The following is a 19,615-nucleotide window of genomic DNA, read 5'->3' as shown; positions in this document are numbered from 1 at the left end:
AGGACTGCTGAATGATTCATTAGGGGAGGTGCCAGAAGGGGGTGGAGGGGAGGGGTGGGTGGAGAAGTCTCGGGAGTGGGAGGGGTTGGCTGTAGGGTGAAAGGGGTCGTTGGGAGCCAAAGCACGGAGGGAGGGGGATGGGCATGCCATGCGGTCCCCTCCATCTTGTGCCCTGGGGCAGGGAAGGGGATTATTTTGGGAAAGGTCAGGGAAAGGTTGTGGAGAGGGATCTGGGGTTTTAAAACTCACAACTTTACTACTATGGGGCAGGACTGTACAAAGAGAGCAACTTTGGGGAGGGGAAGGGTGCAGGGCGATGCCAGCATTGTCCTGTGATGGAACCTGGGGGTTGACAGAGAGGCCAGAATCTGCCTGCGGCTGGTTTTGCCAGGATGCCTGTCTGAGAATCCCTGGGCTAGGGAGAGAGGGATAGGAGAGGGAGTTTGGGGGATTTGGGGGGCTTCGGGGGATGCATTCGCCCTGGGGTGGCTCTGGCTTCCCTTCGCAGTTATTTTTGACAATATTTCTCAACTGGATTGCCAGATGGATGAAAATTGAGAGGGACTGGTCGTCCTTTTGAACAATTTCTTTTTCAACTCGGTCCCAGAATTGAATTTGGTACAAATTTGCCTGCGAGATGTCCTGGAAGGACTGCAGAAGCCACTGGGCAAAACGCTTAATGTCTGACTTTTTACATCTCTTTCCTCCCCCAACTAAAATTCCTAGGATTGGATTTGAACATAAATTCTCTCGTGCGACACAGACAATTTTGCACCCATTATGTCGATGTTAAAGTGTGTCACGAACCTCGCAGCTGGTAAAATAACAAAAGAAAAAAAATACCTCTATCGGAAAGCTAGGTAGCCTGCACTTACACACTCCCTGCAGCGGGAGACAAAATGTGGGATCTTATCGCCCCCTTGTTGGAGAAAGAGAAACCCACCCCAAAAGGAGAAGGGCGTACCCAGCCCAGGGGACCCCGGTAACTCACCACGGGTCCGGCGACGTCCAAAGGGGAAACAAAAAGTCCAGCTGCGAAGTTTTTGCCGTGGGGGGACCGAACTTCAGCGGTGCAAGCCAAAGCTGCCGGTCCAAGCCCTCTGGAAGCCCTGGCTCCTTAAAACGGAACCGCAGCTTGCGAGGGTGTTGTAACGTCCACGAGGTAAATCCACCAGCCTCTTGGGGCTCAGCGGTCCTCAGTCCGTGGCCTGGAGTTCCCAAGCCCCACATTGGGCGCCACAACTGCCGTAGTGCTCTCTTTTCCCCCCTTTGTCCCAGCTAGCTCCGTGGGGGGAGGCGAGCGCGGGCAATTTCTGTCTTTTCCGGCGAGCCCTCGCGGGCGTCGGCTGGTGCTACGTGGGTCTGGGAGCAAAAGGCGAGTCCTGCGGTGAATAAAAGGAGAGAGACTTTTCTCCCGGTGGCAGAATCCTGGTTTATTGCGGCTTGGTTGGGAAAGCAAAAACCAAAAAGACTGCGGCGTGCCGCGCTGGAGTTTGTTTGTGCCACCTTGCCGGTCAGGGGCAGGGCGGCGTGCTCCGGAGCTGGCCGCGAGCATGGGGAGGCGGCGCGCGGGGCTGCAGCGCTGTGGCAGACACACGCGGGTGCCGCGGCAGCAGCGTTGGCAGCGGTCGTGGAGCGGAGCAGCCGCAGCAGGGTCGTCCGGAGCGGCGGCAGCAGCAGCAGCAGCACGCGGGGGCCGGCAGAGAGAAAAGCCGCGGCGGGGGAGCGGGGCGGCAGCAGCACGCAGGGGCCGGCAGAGAGAAAAGCCCGGGGCGTCCCCAGCCCGCGGGTTAATTACTGAACAGGGGAAACCCGGGGCAGCCAATGGGGTAACGCCACGGGGGGTCTGAGGGCAGTGGGGTGCAGGGGTACATCCAATGGGGAATGGACAGGTGGAGGGTCCCAGGGCGTCTGCCGACCCCGCCGCGTGACTGACAGATGGCCTGAGATGCAAACACAATGACTCTGCACTTTCCCGGGAAGGCAAACCGCGGGGACAGATGGGAAAACCCGGGGGGTCGCTACAGAGCGCGGGGGGGGGTAACATGGAACGAAATTATACATAATAAAACATATAATAACACAATTCCACACCTGAGGGACACCTGAGTGACACCTGGCACACCTGAGTGACACCTGGCACACCTGGGCACAGGTACATCACACCTGAGTAACACCTGAGTGACACCTGGACACAGGTGATGTCACACCTGGGTGGGTGCAGGGAGACAGAGCCACCTGTGCAGGGACACGGTGATGTCACGTGTATGACATCATAGCACCTGGGGGATGAGACAGCTGGGGAGGGGGGGAACATCACAACATCACAGCTGCTGAGGTGACACACAGCAGGAGCCCCAAGGAACACCTGGATCCCCCCAAATTACCGCTGGGACACCCCCAAAACCACCTGGAAATGCCTCAGGGACACCTGGATCAACCCTGGGACATCTGAACTTCCCTCAAGGACACCTGGATCCCCCCAAAAACCACCTGGGTCTACCCAGAAACCACCCTGACCCACCCAGGATCTCCTGGACCCACCCAGGGAAAGCTGGACCCGCACCCCAAACTCACTGGGACCCCACTGAAACTCACCTGGATCCCCCTCTAAATCCACCTGGGACTCCCAAAACGCACCAGGACTCCCCCAAAACCCACTTGGAGCCACCCAGGAACACCTGGGATCCCCCAAACTCATTTGGACCACTCCAAAGCCCACCTGGAGCCCCCCAAAAATCACAGGTGTGGTCCTGCTCCCCCACTCCCCTGGGTTTGAATTTTTGGGTCGATTTGTGGCGATTTTTGGTTTCCATTGATAAAAATCTATCCGGGGGCGGGGCCAAGGCTCATTTGGGGTGGAGCTTCAGGAGGGGGCAGGGCCAGAACCGGGAGCTGGGAGCTGGGAGGGGCGGGGCCTGAGGGGGTGGGGCGCTTAGTGGGCGTGTCCAGCAGCAAGGGGCGGGGCCAAAACACGGGGCGGGGTCTAAAGAGGGCGTGGTCAGTGTCTGGGAGTTCGTCCTGCCGCTCCCACCCCCCCAAATTCCCCCGGACCCTCCCTCACCACCCTGCCCCCACCCATGGGACACACCCCGAAACCTCCCCAGCCCCTCCCCCCTTGGCCCCCCTGAGCTGTTTTCACCTGGCAACCCCGAAATCTTTGGGAATTCTCACCTGGGACCCCCTAAAGCTCACCTGCATCCCTCCAAAATCACCTCAGGACCCTGCAAACCTCACCTGGAACCCTCCAAACCTCACCTGGAACCCCCCAAACCTCACCTGAGATCTCCAAACCTTTTCTGGGATCCCTAGACCTCACCTAGGCAGCTGGGAAACCCCAAATCACTGGGAATTCTCATCTGGGACCCCCCAAACCTCACCTTGGACCCCCCCAAAGCCTCACCTGGGACCCCCCAAACCTCACATGGGACTCCCCAAGCCACACCTGGGACCCTCTAAAGCTCACCTAGGACCCCCCCAAAATCTCCTCAGAACCCCCCAAAAGCGGCCAAAGGAGGGGCAGGGCCGGGGCGATGACATCACCTCTTCCTGTTTCTCCTCTCCGGCCGCGCTGCGTTCCTGCGTGTCCCCAACTGTCCCCGGCCGTGTCCCCTCCCCGGAGTGTCCCCAGCGGCCATGGAGCCCCGCGAGGTGCGATAATCCCGGCGGGGGGGCGGGAGGGGACAGGGGAACACAGGGGTGGCAGAGAGGTGGAGAGGACAGGGCGGGACAGTGGGAGACAAGAGGGTGACAAAAGGGACAGAGGGGACAGCAGAGCCCTCCAGGGACGGGACAAACGGGACCACAGGAGGGCACAGGGGCCACTGTAGGAGGCCACAACTGCCACCAGGCCCCTGACACCTCTCCTGTCCCCTCCCCAGCTGTCCCCCCACCAGCTGCTGGAGGTGATGGTGGCCGTGGTGGCAACACTGGGCGAGCTGGTGGCCACCATGGCCAGGCCGCACAGGGACGTGCTGCTGGCCGTGTCCCCAGAGTTCCTGCGGGTGGCTGTGGGGACCTTGATCTTTCACCTCCAGGACGCCCTGCGCCACTACCGTGTCCCCTCCCTGGGCCACCGCCCTGTCCCCTCCCTGGGCTGGACCCTGGCCAACCTCGGGGACACCCCAGGGACCACCTGGGCCTGTGTGAGAGCCCTGGCCAGCGCCAGGCGTGTGCTGGACAGGCTCATGGACAGCTGGGCCCGGCTGGCCAAGGCGGCCACCGAGCTCCGCGACGCCTGCAGGGATGCGGCCACCGGGAGGGGACAGCGGCTGGAGCTGTACCTGGGGCTGCTGGGGGACTTGGTGGCCGCGTGTGGCAAAGCCACCGCCTTCCCCCGGGAGCTGCAGCGCTGGCTCAGGGACATCGAGGCTGCCCTGGAGGGGACAACGGAGGTGTCCCGATTTCCGTGTGGCCTTGGTGGCCAGAGCGGCCGAGGCTGAGCATCTGTGGGAGGCCAGTGCCCGCCTGGCCACACGTCACCTGCTGGGGACACTTGGGGACATCAACACCCTCTTCTTCTGTCCCTCTCCTGGCCACGGTGGCTGTGCAGTGGCCGAGCGGTGCCAAAGAGCCATGGAGGACATCCCGAGGCTGCTGTGCACAGAGCAACATCACCACTGGGCCGTCATCAGGCCGGTGTCACCTCTGCAGAGACTCGGGGACATTCTGAGGGCACTTTGGGAGCACTTGGGGACACTTTGGGAAGGTGTGTGGCGACACCAGTGGGGGCGGGGGGGTGAACGAGCCTCCCCTCAGTGCCTTGCAGGAGACCCGGCTGTGATTTGGGGGCCGGGGGGGTCCCCAGGCAGCCCCCGCTGCTGAGCACTGACCCTGCCCCAGGGGGTGCCGGGACCCCCCAAAAACCGCACCCACACCCCTTAAGTGCCCTCGAACCCCCCTCGAGCACTGACCCCCCCCTCACCGGGCACTGGGATGAGTAGAGACCCCCTCTCGGTTTTCTGGGGGTCGAGATGACCCCGAGATTGTGAAAAGTCCTTTTCTCCCAGCCCGCGCAGGCAGAGAAGGAGTCGAGATGCGGAGCTTTGCTTCTCAGGGCCGTTTATTTTCCCTTTTCTCTAACAGCTTTGTCCGCTCTGCTGAGCTCTGTCTAGCAGGTCGGTCTGTGGCAGTCTCCCTGCCCTCAGGGCGCTGTTTGCCTTCTACACTAAAAACTACCTGGACTGTGTTTACAATAACGTGCCAATATCTATCATTTATGTTGGACAGTGTGTCTCTACCTTCAACCAACAGAAAAGTGTCACCATCACAGCAAGACACGGAGGAAAAAAAGAAGGAGAAGAAGCTCAGGACACACCCAGATCCCTCCACCTTGTCCCATTGAACCCCATATTTTAAAATGTTAAAATTCTACTTTTCCACCCTGTGTTAATTCACCTACCGCTCTACTCAAACCCTTGTGCCTTGTAATTCCCCATACAAAGTTGGCAATTTTCTACAGGGGCTAAAACCAAAGCCACCGGTGTTCTTGACACCATGCCAAGGTCTACGAGGCTCCTGCCAGGGTCTGGAGCCATCCAGGGCAGCCAGAGGGATGTTCTGGATTCTGACACCCCCCAATTACCGAGCAGTGGGAGCCCCCCGGGCACTGCCCCCCCCTTCACCAAGCACCGGGATAGGGACCGGACCCCCATCGAACCCTGGGAACCCCACAAGCACCGGGACCCCCCCAGGCAGCACCACCCCCGTGCACCGGGACAGGGACCAGACCCCCCTCGTGCACCGACCCCGCCGAGCACTGGGCCCGGACCCCCTTTGTGCCCCCATCCATGACGGAGGTTCCATCCCCTCCGCTTTGACCCCCCCAGTGCCGCAGGACCCCCAGGAACAGTGCAGGGACTGTGGGGGACCCCAAGGGCTGGGGGGGCACGGGGGGTTAACCAGCACCAGGGGAGTCCCTTAGGGTTTGGTCCTTTCCCCCCGGTTGTCTCCCAGGACCCCCTGTTATCATCAGTGACCCCCCCAATTTACTGGGACCCCCCCCATTCACTGTTTCCCCCCTTCCCTGACTCCCCCAAAGCGCTGGGACCCCCCGAGCCATGAGCCCCCCGCAGTGCGCCCCCCACTCACCTCCCATCCCCCATCCATGGGAACCCACCCAAATCACAGCAGCACAAGGAGAAGAAGCCAACACCTTCCCCACACCCAGCATGGATCACCAGGACAACGGATCAGCAGGGCTCTGCCCAACGGGGGTCACTGGGGATCATCCAGCCCGGATCCTCCCATGGGGGATGGAGCTGGAGCAGCGCACCAAGCTCTTCCCTCACTCTCTTCCCTCACTCCAAGCTCTTCCCTCACTCCAGGCACTCACAGGGCTTCCCTTAGTGGTGCCTCCGTTGGTGCTGGGTCAAGGCTGAGCTCTGTGAGAAGCTCTTCCCACACTCCCCACACTCCTAGGGCCTCTCCCCTGTGTGGATGCGCTGATGTGTTCTCAGGTCTGAGCTCCACCCAAAGCACTTCCCACATTCCAACACTCCTAGGGCCATTCCCCAGTGTGGATCACCAGGTGTGCCATCAGGCCAGACTTGTGTCTGAAACCCTTCCCACATTTCCCACACTCGTAGGGCCTCTCCCCAGTGTGGATGCGCCGGTGCACGGTGAGGTGGGAGTTTAGCTTGAAGCCCTTCCGGCAGTCGGGGCAGCAGAAGGGCCTCTCCTCTGTGTGACTCCGCTTATGTACGAGGAGATCGGAGCTGGTGTGAAACCTCTTCCCACACTGGGAACACTCATAGGGTCTCTCCCCTGTGTGGAAGCGCTGGTGTCTTCTCAGGTCTGAGCTCTGCCCAAAGCTCTTCCCACACTCCCCACACTCGTAGGGCCTCTCCCCGGTGTGGATCCTCTGGTGCCGGATCAGGTGGTCGCTCCGACTGAAACCCTTCCCACATTCCAAGCACTTGTGGGGCTTCTCCCTGCCATGAGCCTTCTCCACCAGCTCCGAGCTCCGGCTGGATCTCTGCACACCTTCCTGGCTCAGGGGGGCTCTTTCCTCCCCGCAGCTCCCTGGGCTGGGTTTGCAGCTCCTCCTCCTGCAGCATCTCCGGGGCTTTTCCTCCTCCTCCATCCAGCCACACCCAGGGAATGAAAAATCCTGGTTTGGGGAAAAAAAAAAAGGAGGAGAGCACCTTGGACTGGAGGTTCCTCCTTGCTCCAGTTCATCTCAGGAAGTCATTGGGAATCTTGTGTCTGTAAGAACCTCCAAAACACCAAGATTTAGCCCCAAAATCCCACAAACTTCAAGATACAGATCAAAACCTCCCCAAACATCACAAGTCAGCAAAAACCTCCTCCAAAACATTAAGACTTAGCTGCCACAAAAAAGCAAAGCACCAACATTTAGCCCAAGAAAGCTCAGAAACACAAAGATTCACCCCGTGAAAATCCTGGATCCCCCTCCACAGTCACCTGCTGCACGTGGGGGAAGCAGCACTACTGGGGCTGGGGGGAGGCTGCAGATACAGGGAGGGGTGGAACCTTCTGCTGCTTCCTCTTTCTGCTCCTCCTCCTCCTCCTGTGTCTCTCCTCTTCCTCACACTCCTCTTCCTCCTGCTATTCCTTCACCTGGACAATCCCACCTTCTCCTGCCACCTGCATCGTTTGACCATTCTGTTCCTCAAGCCTGCTTCTCCTTCCCTTCTCCTCCTGCCCCCAGGCCCAGCACCCACTGCCGGCTCCCTCTTCCCCCCAGACCCACAGCATCCCAGCCGAGGGGCAGGGATGGAGCTGGGGCAGGTCGGGCTGGGGCAGCGCTGGGCTCTCGGCCGCTCCCGCCCACACTCGGTCCCCACTGCAGCCGCTCCCGCCAGGACAGCGCGGGGGGGCCCGGCCTTGGCGCTGCCCCACTCCCACCTCCCCAAATTCCCCTCGCATGGCGATGGGGCCGAGGGGGGGAGTCCAGTTGGGGAAGGCTCAGAGGGCCAGGGAGCTGTACACAAGGGAGTGACAGGAGAAGGAATTGGTTTCAGAAAATGTTATCAGTTGATGACACAGACTGCTGCTCAGCCAAGGTACTGCTCAGTTCATGAACTTCCAGAAGAACAACAAAGACTTAACAGAGCCATGAATATCATTTGCGATATAAAAGCAGGGAGCATATTAAGGGAGTATGTAGTAGGTGGATTGGGAAGTCTGTAGCTCTCAAGTGCTTCAGCCAATGGGGAAAGCAGAGGGAGATGTGGCCAGGAGAATTAGGATGAAATGGAGGCTGTGTCCTCCAACAGCTGGAGAGATCACATGGGGAATGTCCCATGGAATTGATCTCGGGAATTCCTTACCCTGGGAATTCTCCACCTAGTGCAGGGTGGAGATAAGGGATGCACATTTAAAGCAGTCTGTGGCCAGAATCCTGTCTCTGGTGCAATCTCTCCCCCAGGAAGCTGGGCTGGCACAGAGCCTGCCTTGGCACTTTGCTGTTGCCAACATCCCAGCAGGACATCGGCCCACACATCCTCTGCTGAAATCCTCGGCCTGGCCACCCTCCTTTGGCAGCTCCAGCCACCGGGGACAGCCCTTGCTGCCACTGCTGCAGCTTCAGCGCTCTCTGGGCCTGCCCTGCCACAGCTGCTGGGCAAGAGCACGGGACAATTCCACTCTGGCTCTCACTTACACTCACACACTGCCCTGCCTGCCATGGCATTGATGGAAAATACACCAGCTCATAGACTTTAACATTGTTAACCTTTGATTTCTCTACTCAGGCTTGCTTTGCCTTGGCCCTGGGGAAAGAAATGTTAAAGGTTTTGTTAAGGGATGTTGCACCACTCAATGGAGATGAGTTTAACATCTCAACACACTGGGAATGGCCCAAAAGATACCCACAAAGATAACACCTAGCAGCAAAACATCAACCCCAGCAGCAAACAGCAACCAACACCTACCCCAGACACTGCCAGGGCTGCAGACACCTGGTCTGCAAAAGGCTGAGAAGGAAATCCAGCACTTCCCACCTCATTAACAGCTGAAGCAAAGAAATCTGCACAAATTGAAACTACAGAACATTAAACCAGTGGATTTAGATTGCTTTAGACAGTATTAAGTTAGGGAAAAATCGAGTAAAACCCACGTGTCATGGAACGATTTTCTCTGCACACCCGGGCTATGTGGGGATGGAATGATTTCTGTTGCACATCCTGGCCAGAATCAAGAAATGCCTTTACTCTAACACTAAACATATTGGTGGAGTTTTTCTTTTTCCTGCAGCTTCAGTGCAAAGTATATAACATGAGAATATTTTTTAAAATAATCCTACCTCTATGTCGCTGGTTAGATTTGGTCAGGGATGTGAGAATAGGTTTTTACTCTGAGAAGAACGAGAAAAAAATTAATGGCCTTGGAACTTTTTTGTGTGTTTTTGTTTCGCTTTTAGCGATGCAAAAATTTTGGTCAGGGTTTTTTGACATTCACCTTTGGGCTGCATTTTGCAAAACTAGAAGAGATTTAAAGGTGCCTTTTTAACTCATAAACATTAAACAGAGGATTTGAAGGGGGAAAAAAAAAAGCAGCAGGTTGTAGGGGGGCACATTTGAGGCTGCTGAAGCTGCTCTGGAAGAGAAGCTGCATTCCAGGAACCCAGGAGGAGCTTTACAAATGCAAATTAACACTGCTGGGGCTGAGCTGGGACAATGTACCTGGCTCTTCTTGCCTGGGGCAGGAATTGGCTGATTCCCTCTGCCCCTCACCCCAAGCTCTGCCTGCTTGCACAGATGGAATCTGCACGGCTGAAGGCAGAGCCCATGGTGAGGATCTGACTCTGAAACAGAAATGGCTGAAGCTGCAAAGGGAAACAGCAAATGGAGAATGTTGTGAAAACTTCACTAAAATAAGGGGGGGATCATCCCTCTGCCCACTCCAACATCTGCTGCCACTGTCTGTGCTGTACAGGGTGTATCAGAGCACTGGGGCTTTTGCTAGAACAAGTTCAGGGAAATCAGTTGGAATTCAAGTATTTGATGATGTAATTAGAAAAATGCGGTCAATTGATGCAGCCCCAGCTGCAGGGAGCACCTAGAAATGGGGAAAAGATGAAGGGCCACAAGAACAAATCCTACAACACCATGGACCAGCCCCTGGGAACCCAAACCAATTCATATCAGGAAGCAGAGAACCCATTTATCATTTCAATGGCATCATTAGATTAAAAGCTGTCCTCAAAAGAAGAACCAACCAGACAGCTCCAGCTCCTGACCTTCCTGCCGACCAATCCACTGAAAGAGGAACACAACATTTCACCAGGGGATGAGATCAGATTATCTGTGAGCAGAAAAAAAGGGAGTTTTAGGAAAACTAAATGGCTCAAACTGCTGTGGGAAAAGAGATGACAAGGGAAAAGTGCTGAAAAAGATAACAAAGGAAAAGGGAGAGCAGTTTATGTATTGGTCCAAACACGGAAAGGATGGGAATGGGACACGCTTTCGTGGCTCCACGGCATACCAGGGGTTAAACGAATGCTGCTTCTCCTCTTCTGTGCTGCAGCAACTCTCATCTTTTTACCATGCTCCACACCTTGGCAGTGCAGCTCATCCAGCAGCTGAGCCAGGGGATGCAGGTGGCAGCCAGGCCTCCTGATCCACAAACGGCTACAAAAGGACAGGGAATGAGGGCACCGAGAATAATCCCAAAACCAAAGAGGACCCGGGAAGAACAAAACAGAGTCAAGGAGTGAATCTGACTGGAGAGAGAGCCAGGCACTTGTAGATAAGGAAGTAACGGGGGAAACCATCAGTTCCAATAAATTTCACAAATTGAGCCACACAATTTCTCAAAGTCCCGCTAAATTTCCGAACTTCCAGGACAACAAAGGCTTAACAGAGCCATGAATAACGGCTGGTATACAAAAGGAGGGTGCATATTAACGAGGACAGGCAGCAGGCGCATCGGGAAGTCTGAACCTTCCAAGGACCTCAGCCCGTGGGCAAAGGCAGAGGGAGATGCGGCCGGGAAAATGAGGATAAAAAGGAGGCTGCGGACTACAACCATGGCAGAGAGCGCACGGCAAATGCCCCACGGCCTCTCCCCCTGCTCGGCAATAAAGTCACTTTTACAGGACTCCTCGCTCTCCTCCGGCCACAGAAACCTCCGGCGACGGGAATTTCCCCGCACGCTCCCGGCCGCGGGGCAGCCCCCTCTGTCCTACCCACAGCAGCCGGGCCGAGCCAGCGCTGCTCCGGCAGCGGCTCCTGCCCAGGCCCCGGCGGGAAGGAGACCGCGGGCAGCCGCTCCCGCCGCGCCCTCAGCCCGGGGCCGGCACGGGCCGGACGCGGCACCACCGACCCGCCGCAGCCCCCTGCCGCCCCCTCCGCCCGCAGCCAGCCCCGAGCCCCCGCAGAACCCAGCGCGGCTCCCACCTGCGCCGGGGCCGCCTCCGAGCTCCGCCGACGCCGCCTCACCGCGCTCCGGCCGCTGCCGCCGCTCCCGGGCCCGCACAGACGCTCCCGGCGCCAATGGCGCCGCTGCCCAACCACGGCCGCCCTCAGCCCGCCGCCGGGGCCGTGCTGCGCCCCGCTCCCACCAATCAGCGCGCCGCAACCACGACTGACGGCACCAGCGGCCAATGGCAGCGAGCTGGGGGCGGGCTCTGCGCACGGCCCAGACTCGCCCCGCGCTCTCAGGGCCCCCCGCGCTGCGTGAGGGCAAAGCCGGAGATGAGCAACAGCCCCGGGACGGGCCCGGGCCCGAGGCGGGATTGAGCTGCCCACACAAACAAACTTCTCCGCACCTCCCGCCACGGCTTTCCCGGCCCTGCGCCTTCCGTGCCTCCGGCTCTGCGGGAAGCCCGGGAGCCTCCCTTCTCCTGCCCCTCATTAGTGCATCGGTGCTTGGCTTTGATTGCCCCCAAAAAGGGAAACCTGCCCAAAGCCCTGTGGGTGAGCGGGGGAGGGGAGAGATTTCTGGCAGAAAACTCCCAAGACTCAGAGCAGGATGAGGAGAAGTCAGTGCAGAGCCTTAAATGCAGCTTTCCCCACGGCTCCCTGCTCCCAGCTGCACCTCCTCCCCCGGCAGGGCAGGAGACAGGGAATGGGGCCGTGCTCAGCTCATCCCCCGCGGCTTCTCCCTCTGCTCAGGGACAGGAGTCGTTCCCTGCTGCACCCTGCGCTCTCTCCCAGCCGAGACTTCTCCAGGAACTTCTCCGAGCCGAGTCCATCCCCTGGGGCACAGCCCCCTCCAAGTGCTGCAGCGTGGGTCACTGTGCCACGGGCTCGGTCCTGCCAGGCCAGGCTGCTCCAGCGGGGCCCCTCTGCCCACGGGGTCACAGCCTCCTCTCAGGCATCCCCGAGCTCCAGCCTGGCTCCTCCAGGGGCTGCAGGGGGATCTCTGCATCCCCACGGACCTGCAGGGGGATCTCTGCATCCCCATGGACCTGCAGGGGGATCTCTGCATCCCCACGGAGCTGCAGGGGGATCTCTGCATCCCCATTGTAATATATGTTATGGAATAATTCGTGCTTATGTAAAATATACATCAAGTCAGTTTTGCTTGTACAAAAATATTTTTAGAGTTTTAAAAGACCAGAAGCAGCAGCCGGGGCTGCAGAAACCACAGATGACAGAGAAAGAAAGACCTCATTTACAAATGAAAAAACGTGGCTCGGTGCAGAGATGGGCTCTTTCCGGGGGCAATCCAGGAGGCACCCAATGTGAAAAACGCATAATATATGGCTCTTTGCGCATAGTTACTGTATGTATTATGTTAGTTTGATTCGTAGTGCTGTATTAACATTTTAATAGCATGGTAAATGTAGTTTTGTAGTTAAAATGAAGCTTTAGTAGTTAAAATAGAAACTCCTTATGTGTTTTGTTTTTTATTTTAAGGAATGAGAGACTCCCTTTGACTTAACCATCACAGAACGCCTAAATCTTCCAGAGAAGAGGAATTTATGGCTTTCTTGTCAGAAGAAGCTAACTTCTTCAGGCCTTGCCATGGGGATTAAAGGAAACAGTTGGCATATAACAGACAGAGTTTCTTGTTTTAAATAGAATGTATGCATAACCATGAGGGATATATGAATATGCAATAGTGTAGTTTTAAGGGTGATTCCTTTGTTCACAAGGTATGCTTGTTGTGGCTTAAGTGCCCGAGAGCTCCGGGCTGGAGCGGAGGGGCTGCGGGAGGAGGAGGAGGGACAGGAGGAGCGGCGGGAGCAGGAGCGGGAGAATCCCGCCGCTCGCACCGCCCGCACGCCGGGGCTGCAGCACCCCCTGCCCCGCCAGCATCGCCCCAGCCCCGAGCCGCAGGGCAGGGGGAGGCCGAGCTCACCCGGCTCTATCGAGGGGTCTCCGGGAGGATTTTTCTGGAGAGCGCTCGGAGCCGGCAGATGCCGAGCCCCGGATCCCTCCGGGCTCCCCAAGAGGAGCTTTTTCGGGGGGAGAGGAGCTGTGATCGCCCCTCGGAGGGTCCCGGGGGACCACGCGGGGCTGGCCCGGTGCTGACAGGGCGGGACATTGGTTTTGGGGATCCCCGTGAGAGCCGGGGCTGCGGAACGTGGGACCCCCGGGGCGGCAGAGGGGAAGGGGCGATACCGGAGCTGGGGGACCCCCGGCAGCCGGAGATGAGGCGGGGACGGGACCCCTGAGCCTGGCAGGGCCTGTCCTGGGGTGACCTCACGATGTTCGTACCCCCATTGGTCCGTTTGGCCCCGAAATGAGTTCTGCACTTTCAGGGCTGGTTCTGAGAGCGAAGAGGGGGAGGAAGAAGCGCGCAGTTTGTTTTCAGGAGCTGCACTCACCCCTCCACATTCCGGCTCCTGGGCTGCTGAGATGCCTTAAGGAGCTGGGACAGAGGCCAGACGGAGCCAAGAGGAATAAAGTGGATATTTATTGAAGTGCCTTCAAAGGCCACACCCCGGCAGTACCGGAGCCAGGGTCGGGGCTCTGCTGGGATGGGTCCGAGATGGAAGCAAAAGAGGGCTTGGCCATGAGATCTCACATTTTTATAAGTGTTAGTGCATTTGCATACAGGATTTAACTGCCCAGTTAATAGCTTCCAATTATGAAGTTTTATTCTCCTTGCTTGCCTGCCCTATGCTTTTCCTGTTGTTTGTGCTTGGGCCTGAAGTTTGAAGAGATTGTCCTTGACTCTCCAGCTAGAACAGGATTGTTTTGTCTTCACCACCCTGTGAAAAGATCCCAGTAACACTTAATCTAAAGCTAGAAGCTGCACACCAAAACGGAACAGAAAAACTTAAACCTGAGGTATCAGTTGTCTGCCAACAGACAGCAGGACAGAGCTCTCCTTTGCTTTTAGTTAGTTTTTAGCTCGCTGAGGCAGAGAGTTCCCTGGGCTGTGGTTTTTCTTTTTCTTTGGAGCTGTTTAAACCTGCTCTGGACTGAACACCAGAAGAGCACCGGCAGCTCACACCTGTGGCCCACCGGGCTGGGCCTGGGCCATGGAGGGATTGATCAGAGCCTGAGTGAGCCGAGCTACAGCCCACGGAGGGACTTTCTGAGTTTGTCATCTCTTTTGGAGCAACAACAGGTTTCATTGTTTATTATTGCTCATGTTTTGTGCTGGTGAATGCTTTGCCTGTTAAATAAACAGGTTTTTTCTACTTTTCTCCAAGGAAATGTTTTCTTGAACCGGCTGGGGGAGTGGCCACTTGAATCTGCTTTCTAGAAAACCCTTTGGGTGTTTTCTCCCAAATTTGCCCTAAACCAGGACAGGGTGGTGGGGAGGGGGTGACCCCCAAGTGCCTGGACTGGGGGGAAGCTGGAGAGGGGGACCCTTGTACTACAAAACCCCCCAGAATCCCTAAGCAGGACCCTGGAGAAGGGGGATCCCCAGGACCCTCGAGGATCCCCAGCAGCCCTGACACGGGAGACACCAGAACCCCAGAGAAATGAGACTGGAAATGGGACACTCCTGGTGGCTTTTTTTTTTTTTTTTTATTAACTCATGATTTTGGAGGTTTTTATGGACACCAGGAGACTTCTGGAGATGGATTTGGGCAGGAGGAATCCCCACCCAAAGGTGTTCACACCTTGTTTTTCCCCACACCAGGATTTCCCACTCCCAAACTTTGGCTGCATGGAGGAGGAGGCTGCGAGGAAGATGGCCCAGGACACCGAGGCAGGTGAGGAGGAAGTCAGTGCCCCTTTCCCCCTCTCTCCTGCTCCATCTCCCAGCCCAGCACGGCCCCAGCTGCAGGACAGCCCCGCTGCCGGTGCCCTCCTGCTGGGGACGCACTGGGGGGATCTCCTTGCCCTTCCCTGTGGCATGGAGGCAAATCCCATCCTCTCCTTGTCCTTCTTCCCCCAGAGCAGGACCTGAGGATGGAGAGCAGGGAGGACAAATCCCTACAGCAGAACATCGTGGAAGAGGTTGTTTTGAGTGGCTCCATGGCAGAGGAATCCAACAGGGAGGAAAAGCCTCAGAGATCCCACAGGAGGAGGGGCTGCAAACGCAGATCACGGGGATCTGAGGAGGAGAGACCCACCTTGTGCCAGGAAGGTGGACAGAGTTTCAGCCAGGGATCAGAGCTGGTGGTCCGTGAGCAGCCTCATGACAGGGAGAGGCCCTATGAGTGCTCGGAGTGTGGGAAGAGCTTCAGGAAGAATTTCAACCTGATCTGCCACCAGAGGATCCACACTGGGGAACGGCCTTACGAGTGTGAGGAATGTGGGAACAGCTTCAGCCACAGGTCTGACCTGATTGTCCACCAGAGGTTCCACACTGGGGAGAGGCCCTACGAGTGTCCTGAGCGTGGGAAGAGGTTTCACACCAGCTCCCATCTCCTTGTACATCAGCGGATTCACAGACAGGAGAGGCCCTTCCGCTGCCCCGACTGCGGGATGGGCTTCAAGCACAACTCCACCCTCGTCACCCACCGGCGCATCCACACCGGGGAGAGGCCCTACGAGTGTCCCCGGTGTGGGAAGAGCTTCTCAGACCACTCATTCTTTACCCGGCACCAGCGGAGGCACCGGTAAGGGAAGCCCTGTGAGAACCCCGCCTGCAGGAAGAGCTTTGTGCGCTGCTCCAGCTCCATCCCCATCAGAGGACCCACCCTGCTCAGAGCCCTGGTGACCCACATTCCCTGTGATACACAGAGGGAAGTGGCTGCTGTTCCTTTTATTTTGCCTCTTATTATCTTTTATCTTCCTCCCTCCAAAACACAGAAAATTGGGGTTAAAATCAACAAATTCATCAAAAGTATCTAAAGCCTCACATTTTAGTTGTGTTTTGAGGAATCTTGGGTTCCAGGAGATATCTGTGAGGATATAGGGGAGTTTGGGGTCTATTTGGTTTAGTTGTCTTTATTTCTTGGCACTCCAAAAGATAAGAGGGACTGATCTGTCTGCTCAAATCCAATCAGTGCCACTAAAAACTGCTGAATCCCACCCCAAAATTACTCGATTCCACCACCTCTCAGGGTGAAATTGGGTTGGAAGGGGATTGGGCAATGCGGGATGCAAATCAGGAGGGGTGAGATGAGAATTGGGTGGGGCGGGATGGGTGGGATGGTGTCATGGTTTGACGCTGTCCCAATGCCAGTGCCCCATGAAAATATAACTTATCAATTAAATGCTGTGAAATGTGATCAAGAACAGAGCAAAGCAGGCTAAACTTAATAACAAAGGAAAAACTTTATTACACTACTACTACTACTACTACTATAAAAGAAAAAAGAAAGGAAAGAAAAAAACCACACAAAATTCGAAATGAAAACCTTCTAAAACATTTCTCCTCCTTCCACCCAACTCTACCAAACCCCAGCGAGACCCATTTGGATCTTTAATCAAGTTTTCACCCTTCAATATAATCAATACTGAGTCCATCGGGGAAGAGAGGAGTCCCCCTTGCACCACAGACCCCCAGGAAACACAGCTGCCACCTCTTGTGTTTCCAATGTCACACGTGGCACCGCCCAGACACACCGGCCAGTGTGACATTCTCCTCTCCATGTCACAGTGCTCTCACCACCGTGCATGGACAGAGACTGCTTATAGGGCCCCTTTAAGGATGCTTTGCCAAGGACCACCAGGAACAACAGTCCAGTATTGCATTTCGGGACTAGAGTCCCCCCCATTTTCCCCTGGGGCCGAGGGTCCAAAGACAGAGATTGCCTTCTCTTCTTCTCTGAAGATGGAGGGCATCCTCACACCCTCCTCAGCTCTCTCTCTGTCCATTCCAAAACTGGTAGTTGCTGAAGAAGGTCTCTTGGCTCACCAATGCATCCCCCTAAAATGCAGTCCCTCTTGAAAGAAAGAGTGGTTCAGTCTATGGTAAACAAGCAGAGTCCAGCCAAAAGCCACTCTATCATCTCCCCCCAACCTTCTTCTCTGAACATCTGAGGTTTCAGGCTGTCTCTCTTTCCTTCAAATTGAGGAGGAGTAATATTTCATAAAGCCTTCATTTCACAGGAAAGGGTTAAAATTCCCGGACTCCCCGGACGGCTGAAAGCTCAGCCCAGGACTCTGTCTCCCATCTCCCACGCTGGGCATCCTCCCCACCTTCTCCTTCTCCTCTGCCGGCAAACTTCCAGGTGTCTGCTGGCTCTCTATATCTTTTCCCTCTAGCTTGGGGGGGGGGGGGGGGAACAAAGACATCCCAGATGTTCTCCACCCTTCCGTCCGCAGGAGGTGGCCCAGCTCGGTTCCGATCCTTCACCCCCTGGCCTACCTCTGCAGGCCGCATGGCTCCCCTCCCCCACCCAGCCCGGGCTGGGCAGGGGTGGTCCATACCATGCGATAACCGGAACCAAAGAAGAACGAGTCCTCCTGGGAATTCCGCTTTTAACCCCTCTGTGTTCTCAGAGGCATGTCCACCTTCAATTGGTCACCCCAAGTGTCAGTATCCAAACCTGACTCCTGACTGGATTGACCTCTTCCTTCCAAAAAAAAATTCTCTTCCCGTTTTAAACCACCTTGGGCAGTACAAGAGCCTGGCCCTGGCTCCATCCTAGATGGAGTCCAGGTCACGAGTTTTCACTGGGGCAAACTGGGAGATTTGGTCTGGCAGGATGTGAAAAACAATCTCCTCTAATAACTACCTGTTCTCACACAGAGCACTTGGCTGCAGGGACATATTCCCATAATTCCTGCCCAGGTTTCGGGATTCAAACATTGCTGTTCTTCCCAGGAGCTGTTCCTTCAGCTGCCTCGGGAGAGCCTTTTGGCCTTTGGAGCCACACTCTGGCTCCAATATTAGCACCACTGGATCCAAACCCTTTATCTCCACCAACAGCAGTGATTTGAGGTGGACCTCCTTTTTTCCCAATTGTTTTAAACCCTGACAATATCAATAATTGTGCTACCTTGTCATGGGTTTGAATAATCCAATCTTGTTCACTATTGTTAAACCAAATTACTTTAATTTCCCCTTGATTATCTGCATCAGTTCCTTCTCCCATGACATGAGCACTTTGCAAGGCCAAGCTCCACGAGCAGTTATCAAACCAAAGTGTCCTGGAGGAATCTGGATTCCTGTTCCTGTATTGTTAACTCTCATTTGCTTCTGATTTATCCTAACTAATTCCAGTGGATGAAGGTCCAGCCCTGCAGCCTCTGGGCCCTGCCAGGGCCATCACCCCCAGAACAATTTCCCAGGCAGTCCCAGTCTCAATGTCCAGGGCTGTATTTGCACATTGGGAGCAGCCGTGCACAGCCAGGGGGTTTCCATTTCCACAGGGGCCATTGCTAAGGGCATGGAGCACATCTGGGAGATGGGTTCTCCATGGGGACAGGGTCCCAGCACTCATTCTTTCAACTGCTCTTTTAACAACCCCTTCTCCTCATCCTCCTCATCCTCCTCCTGATCCTCATCCTCCTCCTCGTCCTCCTCCTCCTCCTCATCTTCCTACTCGTCCTCCTCCTACTCGTCCTCGTCATTGTCCTTTTCCTCCTGCTCCGCCTCCTCGTCCACGTCCTCCTCCTCATCCTCCTTTTCCTCTTTGTCCTCCTCCTCCTCCTCCTTGTCATCTTCCTTGTTGTCCTCGTCCTCCTACTCCTCCTCATTCTCCTCTTCCTCCTCCTCCCCCTCCTCCTCCTCGTCCTCGTCTTCATCCTCCTCCACCTCCTCCTGCACCACCTCGTCCTCATCTTCCTCCTCCTCCTCATCCTCATTCCTGTCCTCCTCATCCTCATCCTCTTCCTTCTCCTCTGCGTCCTCCTCCTCCTCTTCCTCGTCTTCGTTTCCTCCTCATCCTCCTCCTCACTCTTATCCTCATCAACCTCGTCCTTGTCCTCTTTCTCCTCCTCCTTCTTGTCATCGTCCTCATCCTCCTCCTCCTCCTCCTCCTTCTCCTCACCCTACTCCTCCTCCTCATCCTCCGCCTCCTCCACGGGCCCCCAGCTGGGTAATAATTAGCATTGACCCCATGATTCACAGAAGGCTGATCAACCTCTTTATTATATTATATATCATTATTAACAAACCCATTGCTTTTATATACAGTTATAATACACTTGGACCTAATTGGTCCACCAATCTAAACACCACCACCATTGGCTAATTAAAAAACCACACTTTGGTAAACAAATCTCCATAACACATTCCACATGTTCACAACAGCAGGTGCAGCAAGTGAAGATAAGAATTGTTTCTCATTCTTTTCTCTGATCTTCTCACAGCCTGCCCCCAGGACAATGCCTGGGAAAGTTGT

The 19,615-nt window shown here is 56.0% G+C and overlaps 2 protein-coding genes across 2 annotated transcripts in view; one reads left to right on the top strand and one right to left on the bottom strand.

Annotated features, from left to right (window-relative positions):
- Positions 1-19,615, top strand: part of LOC140680256 (uncharacterized) — a 1,118,524-nt gene that overhangs the window by 688,469 nt on the left and 410,440 nt on the right. The window contains exon 17 of the mRNA XM_072919758.1: positions 15,593-15,676. Within this exon, the coding sequence (XP_072775859.1) occupies positions 15,593-15,676 (84 nt within the window). The remainder of the gene's footprint in view (positions 1-15,592; positions 15,677-19,615) is intronic.
- The window catches only part of LOC105760196 (uncharacterized), a 448,806-nt gene that overhangs the window by 139,582 nt on the left and 289,609 nt on the right, over positions 1-19,615 (bottom strand). The window contains exon 15 of the mRNA XM_072919757.1: positions 6,549-6,933. Within this exon, the coding sequence (XP_072775858.1) occupies positions 6,549-6,933 (385 nt within the window). The remainder of the gene's footprint in view (positions 1-6,548; positions 6,934-19,615) is intronic.

The sequence above is a fragment of the Taeniopygia guttata genome, chromosome 30, assembly GCF_048771995.1.
Source record: "Taeniopygia guttata chromosome 30, bTaeGut7.mat, whole genome shotgun sequence".
NCBI classification, from domain to species: domain Eukaryota; kingdom Metazoa; phylum Chordata; class Aves; order Passeriformes; family Estrildidae; genus Taeniopygia; species Taeniopygia guttata.
Note: the sequence above shows the minus strand (reverse complement) of the source record. Positions and strands in the feature narration are given on the sequence as shown.